Source organism: Annulohypoxylon truncatum, assembly GCF_022578515.1.
Source record: "Annulohypoxylon truncatum strain CBS 140777 unplaced genomic scaffold F4807scaffold_24, whole genome shotgun sequence".
Lineage (NCBI taxonomy): Eukaryota > Fungi > Ascomycota > Sordariomycetes > Xylariales > Hypoxylaceae > Annulohypoxylon > Annulohypoxylon truncatum.
The window spans coordinates 119,302-141,915 of NW_025953810.1; the positions used below are offsets into that span (position 1 = coordinate 119,302).

At 49.7% G+C, this 22,614-nt stretch overlaps 6 protein-coding genes across 6 annotated transcripts; 5 read left to right on the forward strand and 1 right to left on the reverse strand.

Moving 5' to 3' along the window:
• Positions 1–4,750: 4,750 nt before the first annotated feature.
• On the forward strand, positions 4,751–6,718 carry F4807DRAFT_452521 (p53-like transcription factor; the record flags this gene model as incomplete). Its single annotated transcript, XM_048000338.1, has 3 exons — positions 4,751–4,760; positions 5,009–5,165; positions 5,254–6,718. 3 exons carry the CDS (start codon positions 4,751–4,753, stop codon positions 6,716–6,718), a joined length of 1,632 nt encoding a protein of 543 aa, XP_047852479.1.
• A 973-nt stretch (positions 6,719–7,691) lies between these two features.
• On the forward strand, positions 7,692–8,128 carry F4807DRAFT_160317 (uncharacterized protein). The gene has a single exon (XM_047993325.1). It carries the CDS (start codon positions 7,822–7,824, stop codon positions 8,074–8,076), a length of 255 nt encoding a protein of 84 aa, XP_047852480.1. The 5' UTR covers positions 7,692–7,821; the 3' UTR covers positions 8,077–8,128.
• A 6,992-nt stretch (positions 8,129–15,120) lies between these two features.
• On the forward strand, positions 15,121–16,981 carry F4807DRAFT_462054 (uncharacterized protein; the record flags this gene model as incomplete). The annotated part of the gene is made up of 2 exons (XM_048001772.1): positions 15,121–15,969; positions 16,100–16,981. The coding sequence occupies 2 exons, from the start codon at positions 15,121–15,123 to the stop codon at positions 16,979–16,981; spliced, it is 1,731 nt and encodes a 576-aa protein (XP_047852481.1).
• A 290-nt stretch (positions 16,982–17,271) lies between these two features.
• On the reverse strand, positions 17,272–18,742 carry F4807DRAFT_462055 (Dihydropteroate synthase; the record flags this gene model as incomplete). Its single annotated transcript, XM_048001773.1, has 2 exons — positions 17,272–18,447; positions 18,503–18,742. 2 exons carry the CDS (start codon positions 18,740–18,742, stop codon positions 17,272–17,274), a joined length of 1,416 nt encoding a protein of 471 aa, XP_047852482.1.
• A 503-nt stretch (positions 18,743–19,245) lies between these two features.
• F4807DRAFT_432587 (NPD-domain-containing protein) lies at positions 19,246–21,200 on the forward strand. Its single transcript, XM_047998612.1, has 4 exons — positions 19,246–19,503; positions 19,642–19,736; positions 19,799–20,060; positions 20,148–21,200. The coding sequence occupies exons 2-4, from the start codon at positions 19,724–19,726 to the stop codon at positions 20,980–20,982; spliced, it is 1,110 nt and encodes a 369-aa protein (XP_047852483.1). The 5' UTR covers positions 19,246–19,503; positions 19,642–19,723; the 3' UTR covers positions 20,983–21,200.
• Positions 21,201–21,229: 29 nt separating this feature from the next.
• F4807DRAFT_432592 (NAD(P)-binding protein) lies at positions 21,230–22,601 on the forward strand. The gene is made up of 2 exons (XM_047998613.1): positions 21,230–22,166; positions 22,266–22,601. The coding sequence occupies exons 1-2, from the start codon at positions 21,479–21,481 to the stop codon at positions 22,466–22,468; spliced, it is 891 nt and encodes a 296-aa protein (XP_047852484.1). The 5' UTR covers positions 21,230–21,478; the 3' UTR covers positions 22,469–22,601.
• Positions 22,602–22,614: the final 13 nt, after the last annotated feature.

The following is a 22,614-nucleotide window of genomic DNA, read 5'->3' on the forward strand; positions in this document are numbered from 1 at the left end:
AGGTAATTTTCGGCCTGTAGCTTAGGTGATACCGTAACTCCTTTTAGGAAGAGGCTGGCCGTTCTAATTTCAGGAATACTAATTACAGTACCGAGCAGATTTGGGGTCTGTGGCCACGCCCCAGGGCTTGTTTGGTGTTGAGGCTGGAGGAACTAAAACAATTTGAAGCATAAGCCCTGCAACTCGAACGGCTTCTTGCCTTGATTGTTATGGAGGAAAGATGGAGCTAAGTTGCCCAGGTGCCTTGTGTCTAATCTTCACTTGACCTCTTCGCTTGACACACTCCACCTCGATGCCAACGCTGATGTCAGGCACAGCCTGTGCTGCCTATCTCGTGTAGATACCTACTCATCCGTTGAATTCTTTGGCTGGGCACATAGGGCTACACCCAACTACCTTGTCCAGCTCATACATCACCGCGCCCCCCGCCGGTCATTAGAGGAGCTACACGCCAGCCGCTAATAATAAAAAAGACCGAATGCGCCTCGAGCTCTCCGCAAAATCTTCACATAACCCTAATAGTCGCTGTCTCAAAAGTCCCCCAGCTTGCACTACCACTACTACTACTATCACCTTGCCCAATCCTAAGCGGGAATAGACAATACCCACTTCGCCTATTTGCCAGTCCTATCAAAGATCTACCTCCTAATCCTGAATCTTCAAGCACCGCAGTCAGACCGATATATGAGATTTCACGCTGCAAGTTTGGAGAAGTTGACCTCACCCGTATGCACTACCTTGTGGCACTACCCTTTTGTCTCTTCTTACAAGCCCCCTTAAGTCTACGCAGTATAAGCTATCGTACGATTTGAAGCCACCTCGTCAAAATTTCAAGGCGTGCTTCGTGAGGGTATATAGATTCTCTTCCATCTCGAGCCTTGCCGCACCCATGATATTCTCCTAGCTTGGCGCTTGCCTAGAGACCTCGCATGATCTAAACGACCTCATTTACGCCGACTCAAAAAGAAAGGCAACCTAGGGTAAACCCCCACCGGCAATATCTACAAGTCAGTTGAACGAATCCGATGCCTAGAAAGCGACGGGACGGAGTCTGATTCTGGGACAACGCAAGGCTTGCTGCAGATAAGAGAATAAGGTATGCCGAGCTGTTGACGTTTTTGGAGGCTGATTATCACGAAGTATCCCATGGCACCATTCAATGGCGTCCATACGGTTTCATCCAACTGCCACTCCGTGCTCTGTTCCAGATTGATAGGCACGGCGCCATCGACCCAAGATGGCGGTAGGCAAGTTGGTGTGCATTTAGCCTCCACCATGTTGATCAATCAGATTGCTCCAAAAGTCTGCAGCAAAGAAGGCAGCGCTGACACACACTTTCAGGGCCTCCCTTCGATTCGTTTAGAATATAGATATCCGCATGTTAGCGCCCCCTTCCGATAGGGAGAGTAGGTACCTAGTTTCTTTTCTGCTCTTGTCGGGAAATTGTGCAGGCGCCACGCACGAGATCGCGATTCGGACGAGACCAACGGCCTGCGCCAAGCAGATCGCGGACCTAGAAATACCTATACCTACGTACGGAGAAGCAGGCGCGCAGAGAAAGAGGCAGACAGAGTGACGACGATTTCACCGGTGTCGAAAGGTAGCATACGGCTGATTCAGCTCGACCCATCGACGAATCCGATACTTGGGTGTCTAGGTACTCGACGCTCATTCGACTTGACTCGACACTACTCAGCCCAACGCAACGCAACTCGGCGCGGCTCAATTTATCTTCTGCATTGTTGGTCCTGCGAGATGAAGCTTGGAGCTTCTACGTCTTGGCTAAACCTGCACAATTAATTCATTTTCTCTATTTTACTTATCATTTTATTTTCATGTTATTTCCCTCTCTGGTGATTTTACTCCTTCATTACTAATCGAGCTGTTCTCGTTACTTGTCGAGGGGTGAAAGCTTGCTGACAGAAAAATTCAAACTGTCTAGGTTTATTATTCGCTGCATGACGGTGTATGTATTCCCAGAGTCATCGATCACTTGGCACTGATGGTTACAGTGGACTATCCAAAGGTCGGTGTACATCCTGGCCCCCTGGACCTCTCATCTGCAAGCAGCGAGCCCACTCCCTACCCCTACCCTACCTCTTGAGATTGACATACATCAATTACTTACCTCACCAACATCTACCATGGTACTTGTCCACTACCGATCGAGACCGGAAGTTGGATAGTCGATACGTACAGTGGAAATGTAAAAATGGGAAGGGAAACATAAGAAAAATATCATCTTACTTAAGATGGCCTCTTTCATATGGGTACTTTCGAAGTACCCCGTCGAGGTCTCAGAGCAAATCCAACTGAGCCCCTGGAGACGTTCAGTCTTAACGGGAAAAGCCTTATTAGTGGATAAACGTTTTAGCTTGGCTCTCTGAGCGAAGCCGTTACATTCAGTTACATTCAGTTTCCTCTCTTTCAAGCAACTCTGCAGAGAAATACGGAACTAACGACCGTTGCTGCAACAGCTAATCCGCGACCCGTCTTCGAATTCCCCGTCGCCAGCTCTATTGGTACCGTCAGCCACTTTTCGGCCGAATGAAGCACGCCTCTCTTCGAACAGAGAGGCTCATCGAATGAATCAACAACTTAACCCCAAGGTATTTATCATGATATGCACATACACTCATTAATTCCATTCATAATTCTACAACCCGCCCATTGCATTTACGCATGCATGCATCTTCTTGTACTTTCTTATTGCTCCCCCATATCTTCCTATCTTGACTCCCATCGGAAAACGTAAGAGAAAAAAGAGTCGAGCAAAACCGCTTTCGCCGAACCGATCTGTGTGAGGGCGCTTTTAATTAAGAAAAGCCAATTGGATGAAATGGGCCATGCATTGTCGATGCTAAGGGAGTCGGAGACAAAGGTCCCAAAGCAGCTCCAGCAGGCTTGCTGAAACCTTGAGATCGAAGTAGAAAGCAAGCCACGCAAGGTCAGTCAGTTCAATCTCGAAGATGTCCTCATTCATATGCACGCGCTCCAAGCACAAGCCCACATACGCGCCCGCGCACACACAAACACATAAACGCGCGCAAGCACACCCATCCCAATACTAACACCTACCTTGAATACCTATACATTTGAAGCCACACTATGCCTACACACATCCCCAAGTAAACACATGCAGCAAGCATTGCCTTATCTTCTTCCAATCTTCATCAGTTTATGAATCGTTCTTCAGAGAAAGGGAGACAAAAATAGCCCCATTAAAAAAACCAAAAAACAAAAAAAAAGGAGGGAAAATACGAGGAAGCGAAATGGACTAAAAAGTCGTTGTACTTTGATGCCCTTTTTAAATGTTGCCCCTCTAATGGCTGCCTCGATGGCTCTGGCTCTGCAAATCAACGGAAAGGGCTTGTCACATTGGATGAAAACGAATTAATCATCCCCGGTTTCCTACGTCGTACAAAAAAACGCCGCCGGGTCTTCTAGTGTGGTACCCCCTGGAAGGAAACCCCTACCTATCCTCCTACCTACCTTCTCTATCCATCTCTTTAACCTGTGCCTTCCTTGGGTACATTATACCTAGGGTATCTACCACAACTCACTCATAGCCCTGATTCTGGATCCCGACAGCCACTTCCCTGCGGCCCTGATAACCTGGAAGGTACTTATCTTAAGTATTTCGATCCTAAGGTACCTCCCCAGTCAGCCCATCTAAGTATCTTGCATGCTAGGCAGCGGTACCACAGTGCAACGCACGGAATGACAAGGTACCTTCCCAGCACTGAACTGGAAGTAGCCGGAGCAAACACCGTGCCATTCATTCCACCTTCACTGACGCATCATTCTAATCACTTGCTCTCACACTCACACAACTCAACACGACTCACACACACCCACTACTTACATCACGCATCGCCAGCTACCTAACCAACCCGTCTGCCTATGTACCCAACCAGCTAGCATACACTTAAGTACCTCCATACTTACTGCTTCCATTGCATTACATTTACTTGCAAGCCTTTCAATGTTCTCAAGTCCCCAAGTCCTCTCAAGTCCTAACAATATTTTCATGTTAGCGATTTAGTACAGACAAATCTCGTATGCTAACATTCTTCCCGATCATCTACAGGGACTGCTCACCATATTCTCGAGCCCTTTCAATTTCCCGCCGGCAATGCCCAAAGCCCGGTAATGACTACAACTCACACCCAATGGGCCTCCTCTTCTATTAATTACACCCGTCACCGCTATGCTAAAATATCCAGCCATCACAGCTCACGTTACTGACCATTTTCCTCCCTCTAGCAGGACTTTGAGCCATCGCCGCCTTCCTGCCCTGGGTTGGAATATCTCGATATACCGGCTACTGGTGATATGAGGTGAGCAGCTGTCCCCTTACCCATTATTATTATCAAGGACAAAAAAAAAGTGAAAAGAAAAAAATGAAAAGGATTGTCATCGAAGCAGAATTGCCCCTCGTCTCACTTCACCAATGCCTTAATTTTTCTATTCCGTTGCCTTGTCTCATCACCACATGTTCTCTCGTGCTTCACGCGCATTTCGTTTCTTCAACGAAACAGCGACTCACTTGGGCAGTTATGGAGGTATGCCGGTCAGGCTGCTTCGATCGCCCTGCTAGCGTGCCCCCTCCAAGATAACCTACCTACCTTAGGACCTGCACCTGCTAGCACCGCCTGTAAATCTCTCTCGCTCGCCATAGGCGCGAAGAGTGCATGGGTGGCTGTTGCAGCTACACAAAAAGCCTGTGACTCTTCCGCTGTTCGCCGCTATGTGGCGTGGTTTTTTGTAGTTCCCGATCCTGTATCCGCTCCCCCCCTGTGGTACGCGAACGTTGTTGTCAGTGCTACCTTTGCTGGTCGCACCTGGATATGTCTTGTATGGAATGCGTGCGATAATACAGCAATTCTCGCTACCTAGCTTGTCTGGAGCCTCGCACACGAAGTTCTATTCGCCAGAAAAAAAACCCCTGCTAACGCCTTGCCCTCTAGATATACCCAAGATTCCAATATTTCTTCTCTAACAATAGAAACCCCTCCTCAGCCGCCTTCTGTGCTCGGCGGCTTTTCTGCGCCTCTCCTCAACAACACTACCACGGGGTACTCCCCTGATACCGGATCTTTTTATTCTCCAGCCTCACAGATCTTCTCTGGGATCGACGTCAGGCCACCGCGTTTGAACTCTGGGTAAGTTGCACACCTATCCCAAGCCCCCCGTGTGTAATAGCACATCCGCCTCCAACTCTTCTAGCTCTTACCCTACTTACTGCTGTAGTAGTAGCACTTCATCTACGGGCATGGCACATGCCAACCGGTCGGCTGCGTTACCAAATCCAGCATACAACGTGAGAGATCTCTACTCCGGGGCGAGGCCGTCCTTCGGAAGAGCAACGGAGCACACGAGATCGCCATCTTTCGCAGCACCTTTGCGACGTCATCCATTGTCGCCAACTCCAAGCCCAAGCATTAGTTTCACGAGTCCGGTCAGAATGGACGCCAGTCAGTATGGCAAGTCAGCGGGAACGCATATTCCCCCGTTGATGCCGATGACCACAAACGGTCAGCTGGTGTACAGTGACTCGGGGACGCCCATTAAGATCGATATCCATGGGACCATCGACAAGGGCTTCTTCATGTCAGAAGGGGATTGGACATGTTACAGAAGGAATTACTTCTCTTGCATCTGCTCGTATAGCCTTTCACCGTACTATCCCAACACGACGATGCAGTACGCACCTAACGGATCATCGACATCATACCAAGTGTTCGGGTTTGCGATGAGCATTTCTGCGGTGGTATCTGACAGCGACTCTCACACCATCGACTTAGTGCAGCATACGCCCAAGAGAGACAAAGGACCGGTACAAAAGCCGGAGAAGGTGAGATTGACACCAAAGCAGCCTCAACAACCGCCGCATCCGCTACTTTACCAAGACCACCACAATTTACCCGGTGGCTCAAGACCTTTATATGAAGGTGGCTACGGACAGAGTCCGCAAGGATCGTACCCGAGCGAGCATACGTTTGAAAGGATCCAGTTCAAGCAAGCAACTGCGAACAATGGCAAGCGGCGCGCGGCGCAACAATACTACCATTTGGTTGTTGAACTGTATGCCGATGTTGGGAATCAGGCGCAGGAGCAATTTATGAAGATCGCGCAGCGCAAATCCGCAAAGATGATCGTACGTGGCCGTTCTCCTGGACACTATCAGACCGAGCGACGTGGAAGCACCAGTAGCGGGCCCGGCGGATCAAGTGGGATGGGAGGTTACTCGGGATCCCAAGTTCTAGGTTCTGACTATGGCGCTGGTGGACCTTCGCTGTTATCGAATGCGTACGGCAGCAGTGGGGGATACGATCCACGGTCGGGGCATTACGGCACCACGCGCCACAACGAAATGCCGATGGATCCGATCATACCACCAGAGGAGGCTAAAGCCATCGACAACACGAAGGAATACCAGTACTATCCTGGGCCAATCTATGAGGGCACCGATACGAGACAAGGAGTCGAGATGTTTTCCCATCACCGAAGCGAGCCGGAGAATTTGGTGCATTCGGCGCCAGCGGCAGTTGATCCGACGACTTCGAAGGTGAAACACGAGTACGACGGGCCTCTCCCGAGCCTCTTTTATACGCCCGGAAACTACTACTCTCGAGGTTGTAGCCGTTTCGAGGGAAAACCGACTTCTGCCGGCTATTATCCAACCATGCCGACAATGCTCCCCCAATCCGGGTGAGAGCAGAAGGAATTGAAATAATATATGCACTCCTGCCACACATTGGCCCATATACATGGCATATTCAGTTGGTAGCTTTTAGCTACCTGTTCTCGAGTTTTACCTGATCCGACAAGGCTACGAAAGACGAAAAGGATTTTTATTGTTTTCTCTGGTATTTTGGTACCCTCCGTATCTCTGGGCTGGACGCGGGGGGTGGCGGCGTATGGGATATGGCGAGGAAAGAATATCTGGGCAAGAGTCTGCATGGAAAATCTGAACACGGGCGAGAAATATACGAAGAATGAACTACGACCTGGCGGTTGCTGCCGGATATACTACAAAACATGGGCTTTATCTGGTGGGATAATGGAAAGGATACCCTGGTGCGATGCTTTAACGGTGTTTTCGAGAGGGTTCGACAAACGAAGGATAAGCGACTTTCATTCATCTGCCTTGAAACTTGACGAAGACTACGTAAAAAAAGAAAAAAGAAATCATGGGCGGCGTTGGGAAAGACGGGTTTATAAGGGTGTCTGAGTTTTATCTTCCCCAACTCGGCAACTGCTTTCGCTTGTTGTCCGAGTCCTCCTGGTGAGACTAACTTGTTGCAACTCGCCTTCTCCTGTCTCGATGTGTTTAAGGGACGCTTCGGGTGGAATGTGTGTTTACGATCCTCGCGAGTCGACTAAGAAGAGTATTTGGTGTGAAACGAGGAAGAGCAGGATCCAGCTTAGAGCGCAAAGGCGTTCTATCTCCCTACTGGCAGTGCTCACGCGCTCGGAATTGCCTTCCCGTAGCTTCTTGATCGAAAGATACAACATAGCTTCTTTTCTATTTTGCTTCTCTCGACTACCGCAATAGGATCCCTTGTCTTGCGGGACAGCGGATCAGTGCATGCCCAACCATCGAAGCAAGGAAATCAACTTTTTTTTTTTCCCACGCATGACTCCACTAACGAGTGACGACCAATAGAAGCAAAACCTTAATTAGAACCGCGGGAAAGAACTTGGTCTACTTAGGTAGGTAGGTAGTCGCAAACCCAGCAATGAAGGGGGATCGCGCACTGAGCCAATGAGTATCCCTACATCGGAGTTGAACGGTTGAAGAAGGCCTTGGCACAGATGAGATGCGTGGCATGGATTTTTCTTTTTCCTTTATGTATTCACTTAATGGCTAGCAGGTCATTACTTATCTCGATCAGGTTCCAAGTTGGGAGGTCGTTCAAATTGGACTTACAAAGCCTCAACGCCCCACAACGGGAGCTAGGTTGCACTAAAAGCATGACACCCACGATAGGGAGCATCGCAGACCGGACAAGACACAAGGTCGCGGCAGCTTTCAGCCGGGGTTCAGGCGGTGCAGTGGTACAAAGTTAGCTGAGCAGGGGTAGCCGTTCTGGAGCCTGGGCGAGCTAGGGTCCTAGCATCCGCACGCGATTTGAGGTAGATCCTTGGTATCAGTGTTAAGCTAACAGTGGAACTTAATAGATGGAAACCCCACACTTAATGTACCTGCCTAGACTGCCTAGACCATGCGCTAGAGAGGCTAGAGCTGGTAGAACTTTTGACTTTCGACTCCAGTAGCTTATCCTAACAGTGTTTCTACTTTTAGGCAGTATATTGGATATATTGCATACCAAGGTATGTGTACCTATCTGGGTAGGCGAGATGTCGACTTGGGGGTACTGTGCTTAGTCACTAAATTACCTCCTAATAGTAGAGAGCTATTTAAATACGGTTGAATACGGAATCTTTTTGTACTTACCTAAGTAGGTACCTAAGCGGAAACGGAGATATTTACATGAAGCAAGTACGTAGGTACCTACTTAAGGAGTACGATATAATAATTCGCACTGCGGTATCGTACTTTCATAACCACATCCAATTTGCCCACATAGCCTGCCTTGGAGAATTAAGGTTGGTGATCAATGGGCAGGAGCGGATGCCCTATCATTGACTTAGGTAAGAGGTAGGTAGGTACTTACCACGTCATGGATCTCGGCGTCCGAGATAGTTGAGTTAATTTGCTCTCTTCTCTTTTCTTTTTCCTTTCTTCCATTCTTCATCGTTGAACTTATCCCGGTCATTAGACAATGCCTGTCAGGAAACTCGTGGCGCTTCCCCTTCCGACCTCTAATATTGACTCTCGCATATGTATACCCTCTCATATTCGTTACAGCATACATGCCTACTCTACGTATACGTGTACCTAGGCTCGAGCGGGTTATAAGTTTCCTGTCGCATCGAATCACAATGCAAGTGCACGAATCTAGTCAAGATTTTGTTCACCGGTCAAGTTTGGGTTCTCCAACAAGCTAAACATCCTTATGTGCCAGTTGAGACAACAACATCGGTCAGCTCCTTGTGACTTTAGCCGTGTCGTTGAAGGTCCAACCGATTTCTTCTCTTTCTTCGTCGCTGTCAGATTTAAAGACACGCCAGGTATCAGTAAAGGACAGTACGGCCGAGAATAGCGCTGTGGGATAAGCAGTAACTTCTCACTATTGCCTTGCATACGAGTGGTGTTCTACAATAGCATGCAGGTGAGATGCCACCCGCGGGTTTTCTCCATTCTTACCCTGCCTCACACCTCCTGATGGAATACATCTGCGGTACAAAAACTTGTATTCGTGCTAATTGGTTCGCGGTCCAATTAAGCTTTTGTGGATCTTCTTCTTTTACAGATCGTCGTCAGGGTCGTCGAAAGAGGAGGGGGAGAAGTCTGAATTATTGCGTCTCGCATTAATTCGCAAGTCCAATTGGTAAGTGTATGCGGTTACCCATTGGAAGTCCGCGTTTCCTGCAACTCATCGTCGCAATCTCGCGATGCTAAGGATGAAGACTCTAAGCAAGACCCGCCATCGCGGATCCGGAACCTACCAATGCATGAGTGACAGACCCGCCACAACATGATGGGATGGCTATATGACCTTGGCGCACGTTGTCAACCAGCCGTTGGTCGAGACTGGTTAAGTTGGGGGCCGCGTATCCGTCTTCTCTTCCACCCTCGACGAAGGAGTGGTTGAGAGAGCTCCGAAAACAGAAGCTAGGCAACCAATTCGCCCAATCGCGCTTCTATATACCATGGTAATTCATGCTTCTCATATCCGACTTGCGAGGTCTAGCCTCACTGGGCTGCGTCGCATCGAGCTCCGAGTTTCCGCGGCGGAAAATGATCTCGAGTGGCGAAAATGAAAGTCAACCCTCCCGCAGCGCGTGAACATTGAATGCTATCGTCCTGCATTTCCGGTCTTGGCGTTCAATGTGTGTATTCTCACCGGGAGAAGCTTACTATATCTGACGCGCTGAGCATGCCCAAATTCCCTCAAGCTAAATGCTGGTTTTTTTCACCAACTCCCTCCTTACTTGCCCCTTCATTTCCCTCCTACCGCTTCTACTGGCTCCAGAAGGGCGGGGAGTCCTATTATTTGCTTCGCCGAGGCCCGGTAAGTGCCGAGAGATTCAATCTTACCCACCATACCATCTGACCCCTCCTTGAGATGGTCTATTTCTTTACCGCGCCAAGTATCTAGGCTACTTGAGGACCTTTGAATTCGAACCAAGCAGCTGTGCTTGTAGATGGTACATGCTAGTTCTAGGACGACAAACATGATTAAGCAAACCACCAATTACGTTCTCACTGCTCTGGTCTCGCAGGCAAACAATGCGGCATCCCTTCCATCATTGACTGCCAAGGTTGACCCGGCAATCAGACGCGAGCAAGGGCGAGCCGGTGAAGCTGCACCAAATAGTTGGGGGCTGTATCTGCCCCCGCGGTTCCGTGGCTGTACATACTACTTGCTTGACCAGGTCGTAGTAGCATATCGAAGACAGGCTCGGATCATGCTGCCATTCGCAAACAGCTTCTCATTCAGCAAGCCACGCGATGTTACCGTAGCAGGAGCCGGACCAGACCTCCTGCGTCGCCCACGGCAGGACTACGGGGCCCCGTTTGCTTGTGATGTCACTTCAGCCCGCTTGAACCCACCGACAATACACACTTACGCAACTAAGGATCACCCGTAAGCAGACGCGATTTCCCCGAGTATCCTTCCCTTCTACGTTATGCAGTACGTACGGATGATGTGCCTGACGTGCATTGTCAGCCCTCCGTTACACTACTTCCGTTTCCTACTCAGCCCTACGCAGTACTTCGTGCCACTTGCGTCGATTGAGAGTCCACGACTTGTCGCGGCTTGGACCCGTGTGGACATGGCTGAGTCAGACAACGGTACTTGTAAAACATGACTTACCAGCCAGAGTACGGATGAAAATGACTGGTCGTTTCGAATTCTGGGCGCCCACCTTCCGTCGCCGTCTTAGTTTTACACTGTGTTCACGTCTTGAATGAAATATGACAGGTCACTCGTGGGCCTGAAGAGGGGCGTTACTGATGTGCGCCAGGTGGTAGATGGCTGTTGTACAGAAAACCCACGCCGTACATGTACAGGACGGGAAGGTTATCTTCCTGCGTCGTTGTGTACGACATTTGGCCAGTAACACAAACTACTGCGCCGCGCTTCTTGCGACGCAGACGCTGTACGTTTGTCCGTCCCCAACGATGTACGGGATGCATCATTTGGTAACAAATGGCCAATGATGTATTTTTCTGGTGTACCATTGGACAAGAAAGGGTCGCTTAAGCGAAGCAGGGAATTCCCCTCAGGTAGCAAGCGAACTGCCGATCCATGTGCAACTTATTGCCGACCATGCACCAAGTTTTTAATACAGCTAGAAGGATCCGCCATGACTGTCGTCAGCTCACTTAAACTTACCTATCTAACAGGCCTGCCGTGTTGGAATCCACACTGCTTGTCTACATTGCTTAGCTTCTAAGAAAGGTAGGCCACCTGTCGAGTGGCCCACCAAATCACGATGCCGCCTTAAGGTTACGTTAGGGGGGATTACCTTGTGAAAAGGGCTTACGTGGTACAAAAACCTCGTCAGCCGAGCGGTGTAACCCTGCAAACGCCCGTGTAACTGAAGAGTCTACCCCCCAAGTTTCTTTATTCCCTATATGGGAATCGGCCGGTAACATCAAGCCGAGTAAGCGCGAAGTACTACAGAACCTGTTGGATGATTCTTTGCTTTTGGTGGTCTTTGTGACCTGTGAGATTAACAGAGGATCACTGACGATTTTATTTATCAGAATGCCGTTTACGAACGACCCGGGCCGCACGTCAACGGATAAACACCGAGTAAATCTTTTTCTTCCATTCTGACGAGTTGTGACACGAAGCAAATTGGCTTAAAATCTTTTTTATGATTCTCTGTTTTCTGATTTGCTGCAGAGACTCAAGCAAGGTTGTATTCTTCATCTCGTTCCCAGTCCCAAGGTTCTTCAGCGAAATTACCTACACGCTATCGCACCAAGCAAGGCTGGGCCCATTGAAGGCAGGGTGTGATACACACATACCTAGATGGGTGAGATATGTTGCTGGTTCCAGGTCGGCTTATTCATGATATTATGATGTTAGGATCAACCAATGGGTCCTTGCAGATAATATACATAACTACCTGCCTATAGCTTCGACTTATTAATGATGTGATGACCGCGCCAGACTCGGACCAATACCGGTTCCCAAACACTAGGCTCGACTTGCTCGATACCATCGTGTGGGTAGAGAACCCATTCCCTTGTCCCTGGTGATCAGGAGATCTGAGCAAGGCGACAGCTCGGGTTCGTGCCACGTCGAATTATTGCTAATTAGGTCCATTCATGCCGCGAGCCGTGGGCTATGAGCATCCGACCTACATACCTAGGTACCTACGTAGGTAGGGACTTGGATACACACGCACCCAGAGACTCGGGGCAATCTAGCATCCGCATCTAGTGTAACGGCGTGTAACACACGCCGCCGGCTATATGTTCCGAAAGAGACGACGGGTGCCGATCCCGCATCTGGGCGCTGTTGCCTCGCAGCCTCGGGACGTTAGGATAGGGGAGTCCTACGAGACCGCGAGATTAACGTCGGGGATGCGTAGGAGTCGCTAGGTAGGTAACAGGCTTCGTATCTTGAAGGAGCCTAGAAGGGTTACCCCCTTTATGTGGCAGCTAGGTCGATCCCCTATCCTATTGGTACGGTACGTAAGGCTGTGGCCGGATAGGATTGGGTGGTGTGTGCGAAACTTTGTTGATTGGGTATACAACATGTTCCATTCGAAATCAAGGTAATTTCCAAGGCAATGTGCAGTGCTTTTACCACGATGTTGAATGAGGATGCACCATGTGCAAGGTGACGACAATTACTTAGTCAGATGGATGTCCGCCAAGATATTAAGTGAAGCCACCACTGATTCCTAAAGGTGAAACAAGATCAGTATGGGGTCTGGCACTCTAGTGAAGATCTAATGCCTGGTTACGGACATGGCTATTAGATGAACACACCATACCTATACTGGACTGTACTACCGAAGAGGCTTGCAGCCTTACGGGGCAGTTAGAGAAGCATGAGACATACCGAAGACGAAAACCCCCCACAGTCAGTATGGACTGGCGCAATTACGAAATGGATCATTACGTGGCTGGGCACTCCTTATCATATTGCCCACACAGGCTTTTTCTTTCTACGAAAGTCTCCATCGCCGACTGGCGGTCGCCGATTAATGGGGACAAACATGGGAGGTGACATCACTAACGCCGAAGGGCGCTCGACGAGGTCCGGCTCAAACTCGCTCACGGATATAAACATGGGGACTAGGCTATGTCAAGCCTATGTACGCTGACTAAAGCGTACGACATATACGACGACGCGCATATCCTATTGCCCCCCCTCCCCGCCCAGCATGAAAAAGCCACAACGGCGAAAGCCAAGGAGAGAGCCTCACGGTCATACCGCAGTAAAAAGAGTCTTTGCCAAGAAAGGCCGTTGGAAAATCTTGATTGCCGAAGGGAGAATGCGCGTTTCAGGTGGCACTGATTTTCGCGGGGAGGCGTTCGGAGTCCCGTAACGCCATCGATCTTGAGTTCTCCAAATGCTAAGACCCTTGTGAGACTAGGTGCTACTATGGCACATAGATCGTATAACCTCTGCCCGCATGCTGGCGTCCAGGAACGCCGAAGCCACATTTGGGGGGTTTTTCATGCAGAACTAAAAGGTGCTATCTATAGGATTATTATTGACGTAGTCAGTAGACCGAGAGTTTGTCGTGTAACTATAGCGTGAGAACGGGATAACTGTTCTCGAACTGTTCTCGTGGAGGGTTGACTGGCTGTTAGATAAGCCGACCAGCTGGTATTTGGCACGTATAGGTACACATTAAATGATAACTGTCGTTGACTAGAATATGGTAGAACTAAGGTGTCTCGGAATGTAGAGTTATATCGAAACTGCCTTAATGATATTGAGTAGGTAATATCTCATACATCCCCATGTAGTCTAGAGATCATCAAAAGTCATCAACTGAAGCCATTGGGAATTGATTTATTACGATTGCGAATCTCCTCAATTAGGCCGTGTTGAATAGAATCGCAACTAAGGAGGAATAAGGTAGAGACGCCTAGATGCCAAATTAATATTGCAATTGCTACTATCCACCTAGAAGATAGCTAGCATCCTATTACATACCAACTCGGTAAACAATATAACCCAGTGTCCATACTTTTCTTAAATGAGTCTATAAGTGACGTTCGTCGTATTTGAATAATATAAGTATATAGCTTATTGCCTTTGGAGCCTGTTGACGTTGAGATCGTAGCCCCTTATATTACCCCTGAATATAGCCCCTGAATCCGTACACTTCAGCTGGGTATATCTGGGAGAGGCTCTTACTATTCAAAAGCCTACCAAATCTATTAGTTCCAAGGTTATCAATAGTATCTAATGACTTTGAGTCTTTGTAGGGTGACAAGAGGTCTCGGTACTGGACGGGGCAAAGCGAGCGCGGTCAAGTCGGGTTCAGTGATGGAACGAACAAGCGCAGTCTTGAGCATATCGCTGTCCTTGACGATAGTCCCCAAGGAACTTGAGTCTGGTTCAAAGCTCCATAGACGAAATAAGATGGCCATTGTAGAAAGTATGTACCATGTCTTCCACCATCCTAAACAAGGGCGGGACAATGGTGACGGTCCTCAACAAGCCGCGCTTGGTCGTGATAGCTTCATAGCCGCACGGAAAGGGACAGACATTCGAGCCGCAACACGGAAAACATTTGTTTCCTGCCTTTCTACCTATTCATGCGTGTTGTTTTGTTTCCTTTCCTCACCCTAATCACGCAATTCCCATTTTCATCAAATCTTCCCACACGTTGCAACACATCTTGAATGTCAACTCCTGACTACTCAAGTCCATCACTCACTCGTTTCTACTCATCTCCTGACTTTCTTTTGTGACATCACGCTCATTTTTCTGAGTCCTAATTTGATTTAATCCATTCCCTCTATTTCTCTGAGCACCTCATAACACGCGAATTTCTTGCAAGATGGGTAACTGTCTATCAACTCTTCGCTGCTTTTTCGGAGGCCGACGTGCTTCGGAGCCTAACGAAGATGACGTTCCTCTTGGTATCCTTCCTCAGAGTACGAGCAAGGATAATGCACACAATCCCCATCTATCTCCCGCTGGCGGCGATGAAACCGCGTTCCCTACTGGCAGCATTACGATTCCTGCTAGAGAAGGCCAGGAGTCGAGTGACTCTGCGCAGAGTACCATCGTAGAATCACCAAACTATCGAGTGGAAGGGGATACTGCCCCCGGTGAGGCGTCCGATGGCGACACGATAGCTCATACCAATGGCGATGCCCAGTTGCCCGACTCCGAGAACGACGCTGAGATCGAACATGCTCAGATCCGAACCGCACGACCTGTTTCCATCCTCCGCGTTGGAACTGCTCGAATCGTCTCGGCAAGATCAGCTGCCAACGTTCGCTCCGTCACTTTCGACTTACCCGATCAATCGCCCGGCGGCGGCGGCTTGCAGCAGTCAGTGACTATGGCGGAGATCAGCAAGGCTCCGCAGCAGAACCCTAACAACGATCCCGTAGCGAGCTACATCAAGAAGAATGCCGAGACCATCGAGGCGGCTCGACGTAAGTGGGTCGATTTCGAATTGGACCATGTGCGTCAGGCCCAGCACGCCCAGTTCGGGCAGGATCTCACGAAGACGAAGAAGCGTCCTGGCGAATTGTACATGGTTCCGTACTTCGACGAAGGCGACCTGGACGCGGGTGGCAAGGGAATGCTTGGCATGGGAATCCCCACGCATGCTCGCGTGTCTTCCGAGCTATACACGAAGCAGATTAGAGACATAAGCGGACAGAGTCTGCGCATCGTGAGTAGTCTTTTGTTTTCTTTTCTCCCTTCTAACAGATTATTCTCGTGTGTCTGTCTAACCTGAAGGGATGGCGACGTGGCATGTTCTTGATCTTATTGACACATGTTCGCTAACGACTGTATAATAGGCCACTCCCGGCCAGACACGCCAGACGCGCAGCATGAATCAGCTCCACGATGGCCAGAACGTGAGCCCTGTGTCCCCCGGCAGCGCCCATAGCGCCCTGGTCAGTCCCCTGACCCCCACGGGCACGGGTCGATGGCCTCTTCGCGGTTCCTCTTTGAGTCCTCGTTCCGGAACTTCCAATATGGCGTACCATAGCGACATTAACGCCCGTCGCGGTCTCGCCCGTCTACAGGAGATGCGACCAGCTAAGCGCCTCTCCATTGTCAAGGAGCGTCGCCCTCAGGCAACTGACGAGGCTTGTGTGCCTCTCTTGGGCCCCGAGGGCCAGGCAACCGAGAATTTGCCCGAGAGTGAGGAAGAGGACACCGAGAAGGAACAAGAGAACAACGAGAAGGAGACTGAGGAGAAGAAGACCGAGGAGAAGACCGACGAGGAGCTAATGGGCAAAGCGCTCGAGCAGGTGGGCCAGACGCTCATGAAGGCGCGCGCGCGCATCGTCAACAAGGTGCGCAAGCACGTGGAGGACGAGATGCACGCGGCGTACATCGCGGAGGCGATCCTGGGGATGGCGGACGACATCGTGGAGGAGTGCGCGCACGCGGACAACGCCGACAGCCAGCACCTGATCCGCTCCAACGTGGCCAGGATCCGCCGCGTCTCCGACGTCGAGATGAAGATCGAGCGCGTCACCGACGCCGACCTCGAGTACTGCGCCGAGTCGACCAAGAAGCAGAAGGCCGCCGCCCTGGTGGAGATGTGGAAGGCCCAGGCGCGCGCCGATGTCGAGGCTAAGCAGAAGGGCAAGGGCAAGGCGACTGGTGTCGTCGACGACGAGGAGTGGAAGGGTGCGCAGCCTGGCGGTAGCGAAGGCTCGATTTTCTGAACTGGATGCCCTTTATCATTCTTGAGCATATATCTGGGAAGTTGGAGGAATTTTGCAGTTTGAGCACACTACTTGAGTGGTGCATTCTGGTATGACGCTGGGTAATGGTGATGGGGGCTTGGTGGACTAATGAAAAGGGGACTTTGATGGGACAGGGACTTCAAAGGGATTTGATGAACTGGACGCTCTACAAGAATGATTCAAGTGGCGGGATTTGCTGGATGGTTATGACACTTGGCACATGAAATTTCCATAGGACTCGTAACACAAAATGAAATGAATGTGTTACTTTAATATCTCCAGATGGCATCTGCCATCTTGACTACCTGCCCCATCTCCACAACATCGTGGACGCGCACTATATCCGCGCCGCCCTGTACCGCTGCGGCAACAGTGGCTGCCGTACCGAAGACGCGGTCCATGGGCTTCGGCACGCCGGTGACCTTGCCGATGAAGCTCTTACGGCTAGACCCTACGAGCCAAGGCAGACCCTCTAGTCCGGGCCAGGTTCGTAACTCGTCGAAATGTCGTAGGAGTTGTAAGTTCTGTTCGCCAACTTTGGCAAACCCGAGGCCTGGGTCGAGGATGATGCGCCACCGGCGGATACCCGCTGCTTCGGCGGCCGCGACTCGCTCGAGTAGTTCTCGAGCAATGGTCGGGATGATTCCCTCCGGATATTCGTTTAGCTTGCTCATTGTGCTAGGGTTTCCCCTCATGTGCATTAAGCACACCGTCTTGCCTAGGCGGGCCATGGTAGGAAGCATTTCCGGGTCCAAGAGACCGGCCGACACGTCGTTAACAATATCTGCGCCAGCCTTGACGGCTGCTTCGGCAACTGAGGCTCGATATGTGTCTACGCTAATAGCGACATCTCGCGTTTCGGGAAGGCTGCGAATAAGCTCGATGACAGGCAAGATGCGATCCATTTCTTCTTGTGCGCTGACTTCGAGAGTACCCGGAGCTGTAGATTGTCCGCCTATATCAAAAATGGTGGCGCCCCCTCGGACATAGGCCATGATTGTGTCTCTTAAGGAGTCAGGGGTATGAACTCCCCCATCCGAGAATGAATCGGGCGTTATGTTAAGAATGGCCATTACCTGCGTTTTCCGCGTTGCCTTGAGGGCATTCAGAGGTTCTACCGAGGCGCATATCGGCGTCAGAGTTGAAAGCGGTTCAGGGGCTGCGGGAAGCTCGTTGAGGTAGTCCTGGATGAATTTCCACGGCTTAGAAGGATCTATCGACTTTTGCGGTATGAGTTCGGCGAGAGGGCGGAGAACGAATTCACGTTCAGGGATGCCAATATGAGGGATTTTGAGTCTCTCATGGTCGACCTTTTCATTTTCATAAAGCAAAATGTCTAGGTCAATATTCCGAGGACCCTTATCTATGAGTTTCCGCCTTCCCATAGACTTTTCTATGTCTTGCAATTGGTCTAGCAACGACAATGGCTCTAGATCGGTTTCAACCTAATGAAGACCACTCAGTTTAGGGTCGATGGGGAGTGGGGATTCTAAGACACACCTCGCAAGCTCCATTCACGAATCTATCTTGATCTAGAACGTACATGGGTTCAGTCTCCCACAGGCTGCTCGTCCTTTTGACTTTGATTCCTCTTGAATCCATCTCTTTACATGCCTGCTCAATCATGGCCACTCGATCGCCTAGGTTGCTCCCTAGAGCGATATAAGCATTCTGCTTACCACGACGCTCCGCGCAACCACATGCTTTTTTAGACGAACTAGACGAAATCTGACGATCCATCTTCTTTCTTTGGAGGATGATATTATTGTAATTGTAGGAAAGGGGGGAATATATTGTATCAGCTGAAGAGGTATTTAGATGGATATAAGATGGAGGTACTCGAGTACGGCGAAGTGTAAAACTCCATGCTCGAAATTGTGATGAGAAAACACTCATTGAGAGCTTAACGAAGGATTGAGCTGCTTAGTCAATTGCCTCATTACTACTACACCTTGAATTTGAAGCTGACGGGAAAAATTGCTGAAGCAAACCTTGAGAGCCACCTTACCAATAAGTAGGTACCTAAGTACCGTATCTAATCTCCGACGCACTATCTACGGCACCACGTAACTCCGGCTTATGAAATTTATCCTCTTAAAGGATATCGACGGCATAAAGATGATTTACCTCGTTATATGGATAGGTATGCAAATGAATATGGGCTTATTGTGATTTATCATACTATTCGCGAAAGCTGGCACTAGATTCAACGTACATAAATCGATGCTACCACAAATGATAGTACAAACTCATGCGTAATGACTTGCGGCGACATTACTTTTCTTTTAACACGATGCAAAACATACGTATATGGGGAGCTGCCGCATGCAAAACGAGACGAGCCTCGGCTTAATTCCCACCTTCAGGGATCGATGCACCCCATCAAGTTCTAAAAGAGGCAGTATTCCTAGACGGGGATAGTTCATTGCCAGCCTAGGCATTCATGATGCCTCGGTTCCCCAGCTTTTCCATAACTAGGTCCACACGTTGGTTCAAGAGCCGTACGACCCCAATTTCCACCAACATCTCACTATTTTGCCGACATTCAAAGACCGTCCTCTTTGTATTTCTACCTTGGATTGATCTATCTTTTACCGACTATTCTACTACTTAATCTGTTCTGATTATTTTCATTATAGTTGTAGAACCAAGTTAGAAAAGCGACTTTGCTCTGTTACTTCGGCTTGTTTTTGTAATTTCAGCTTACGTCTGACAGTCAAGATGGCCTCACCACGTGCGTAACAATTGCGACAATCCACGCTGATTCCTGTAGACTAACCAAATGTAACTATCCAGAGAAGATCCGAACACCCATAACTGATCTATTCAAGATCAACCACCCTATCCTCTTGGCTGGTATGAACGTTGCCGCTGGCCCCAAGTTGGCAGCAGCTGTTACAAATGCCGGAGGTCTCGGTGTCATCGGGGGCGTGTCATACACCCCAGCCATGCTGAAGGAGCAGATCGACGAGCTCAAGTCGTACTTGGATGACAAGAATGCGCCGTTCGGAATTGACCTGTTACTCCCACAGGTTGGTGGCAGCGCCAGGAAAACAAAGTACGTTCTCGTATCCCCAACCACATCGCCCTTTGTTCGGTGAGTGGCAACCAAACAGATCACTGAGCTAATCCCGTGGGATTGCAGTTACGATTACACGAAAGGCAAGCTTAACGATCTGGTCGACGTTATCATCGAATCGGGTGCCAAACTCTTCGTTTCCGCCGTCGGTGTGCCACCCAAGGCCGTCGTCGACAAATTACACAAGCACGGCATTTACTACATGAACATGGTCGGACACCCCAAGCATGTCCAGAAGGCATTGGACATCGGTTGCGATATTATCTGCGCGCAGGGTGGCGAGGGTGGCGGTCACACCGGGCACGTCCCGACCACTGTCCTGATTCCCGCTTGCGTTGAGATCTGCAAGGGAAAGATGAGCCCCGTTTCAGGCAAACAGGTCCAAGTTGTCGCTGCCGGTGGCATTCACAACGGCCAACTGTTAGCTGCTTCGTTGATGATGGGCGCAAGCGCCGTGTGGGTCGGCACCAGATTCATCCTGACGGAGGAAGCCGGAGCGCCGGAATCGCACAAGGAGGCGGTCCAGACTGCTAGCTTCGACGACACCATCCGCACCCTCATCTTCACCGGACGGCCGTTGCGAGTGCGGAAGAACCCGTATATCGAGACTTGGGAGAACGAACGCCAGAGCGAGATCAAGGAGTTGACAGCTAAGGGTATTCTCCCCTACGAGCACGACCTGGAAAAGGTCGCGAACGGCACCACCGATATCCCCGGTGTGGAAAAGGGTGCTAGCGATGAGGACGTGGATGATGTGATGGACCAGTTCCGACCGTTCCTCATGGGCCAATGCGCCGCGCTTGTCAAGGAGCGAAAGAGCGCGAAGGCGGTGGTGGATGAATTCATCACAGATGCTACGGCAGCGCTGAGCCAAGGCCAGAAGATGACATCCAAGCTATAGGTAGAATCTTAGAGATTGCATGGGAAGTGCAATCCGTGTACACATAGTAAGGCGCATGTTTATTTCGTACTATAAATATCAATTAAGCTAGCCATTTCAGTCTGGCAATCACCTAAACCGCTGCTTTGATATTAGTGGTTGGAGGAAATGCCATCCGTCGATCCATGTATATTTTGCCTTTGAAAATCAGTGGCAATGTAAGGTTGTTTGTTACTTCCTATCGAGATCCCTGTTGCACGTGGTGTAAGGTATATCATACGTCACCACTCATCCAAACGTGCATCTATAGGCAGGTACGTCTTTCGTATAATCAAAATAAGCTCAATTAATTGTGTGTATGTGATTTCATTGCCACTGATGTTTTACTTTTATTATCAAACCCTTTCGAAGTAAAATAGTCTGATTTCCCCTCCAGAGAAATTCCCAATACTCACCAACTCATTTGCACGGATTTATCTTGTCTTTCGAAGAGAAGCAAGATATTTCACCCCTCGAAATGGCTGATACGCACCAGTTCGACGTGGGTAAACTCTTTGGAGTTCAGGGCTTTGTGGCCGTGATCACCGGAGGAGGCACGGGTATCGGACTCATGGCCGCACAAGCTCTCTCTGCGAACGGCGCCAAAGTATACATCACCGGCCGTCGAAAAGAAGTATTAGAAAATGCAGCCAAAAGTCACCAACCAACCAAGGGAGGTGGCCAGATCATTCCGATCGGTCCTTGTGACGTGACCAACAAGGACGACGTAGAGAAGCTAGTTGTGGATCTCAGCAAAAAGGAGAAGTACATCAATCTCCTCGTCTGCAACGCCGGCATCTCGGGCCCGAAGGCCGAGCCTAAGCACGAAGAGGCCGACGACCTGAAGGCTCAGCTATGGAATAACGAAGACCCCGGTGATTGGCACAACAACTTCAATACCAATGTCACCGCGGTGTACTTTACGACGGTGGCCTTCCTCCCTCTTCTACAAGCCGGCATCCGTCCCAAAGGGCCCCTGGAACCATACTCTAGCTCCGTTATTACGATTTCATCCATGTCCGGCATAATGCGACACGCCCAGGGCCATTTCAGTTATAATACCGCCAAAGGTGCAACGATTCAGTTGACGAAGCTCATGAGTGCCGAGTTCCAGAAGGCTGAGATTAGAGTCAACTCTATAGCACCGGGGTACTTCCCTAGCGAGAGTAAGTACAACTCTTCCTAAGCATGAAACATTACCCTCAACCCAGAAGCTGCCTTCACGATGTTATCAATTAGACACTAGCTAACTTGGCGTACTGCAGTGACAGCAAAGAGTAGTGATGAGAGACAGAAGAGCCATGTGCCGCCAGAGAAGATTCAAGACAAGGGGCATGTTCCACTCATGAGAGCTGGACGCGAGGAGGAAATGGGAATGACTGTGTTGTATCTTGCCAAGAACCAGTATGTCAATGGTGAGATCATTGCGGTCGATGGAGGGGTTCTGAACGTTCTTGCGGGACGATGAGGGGATGTAATGCCTTTCAACAACGTGATATTCTGTTAATTTCACAATAATGCTAGAGTAGCTCGGGCATTAACAAATAACTAAAGGCAGGTATTTAAACAAAATAAAGTAACACATACCTAGTTTATTGCACTCCTTGCAGAATT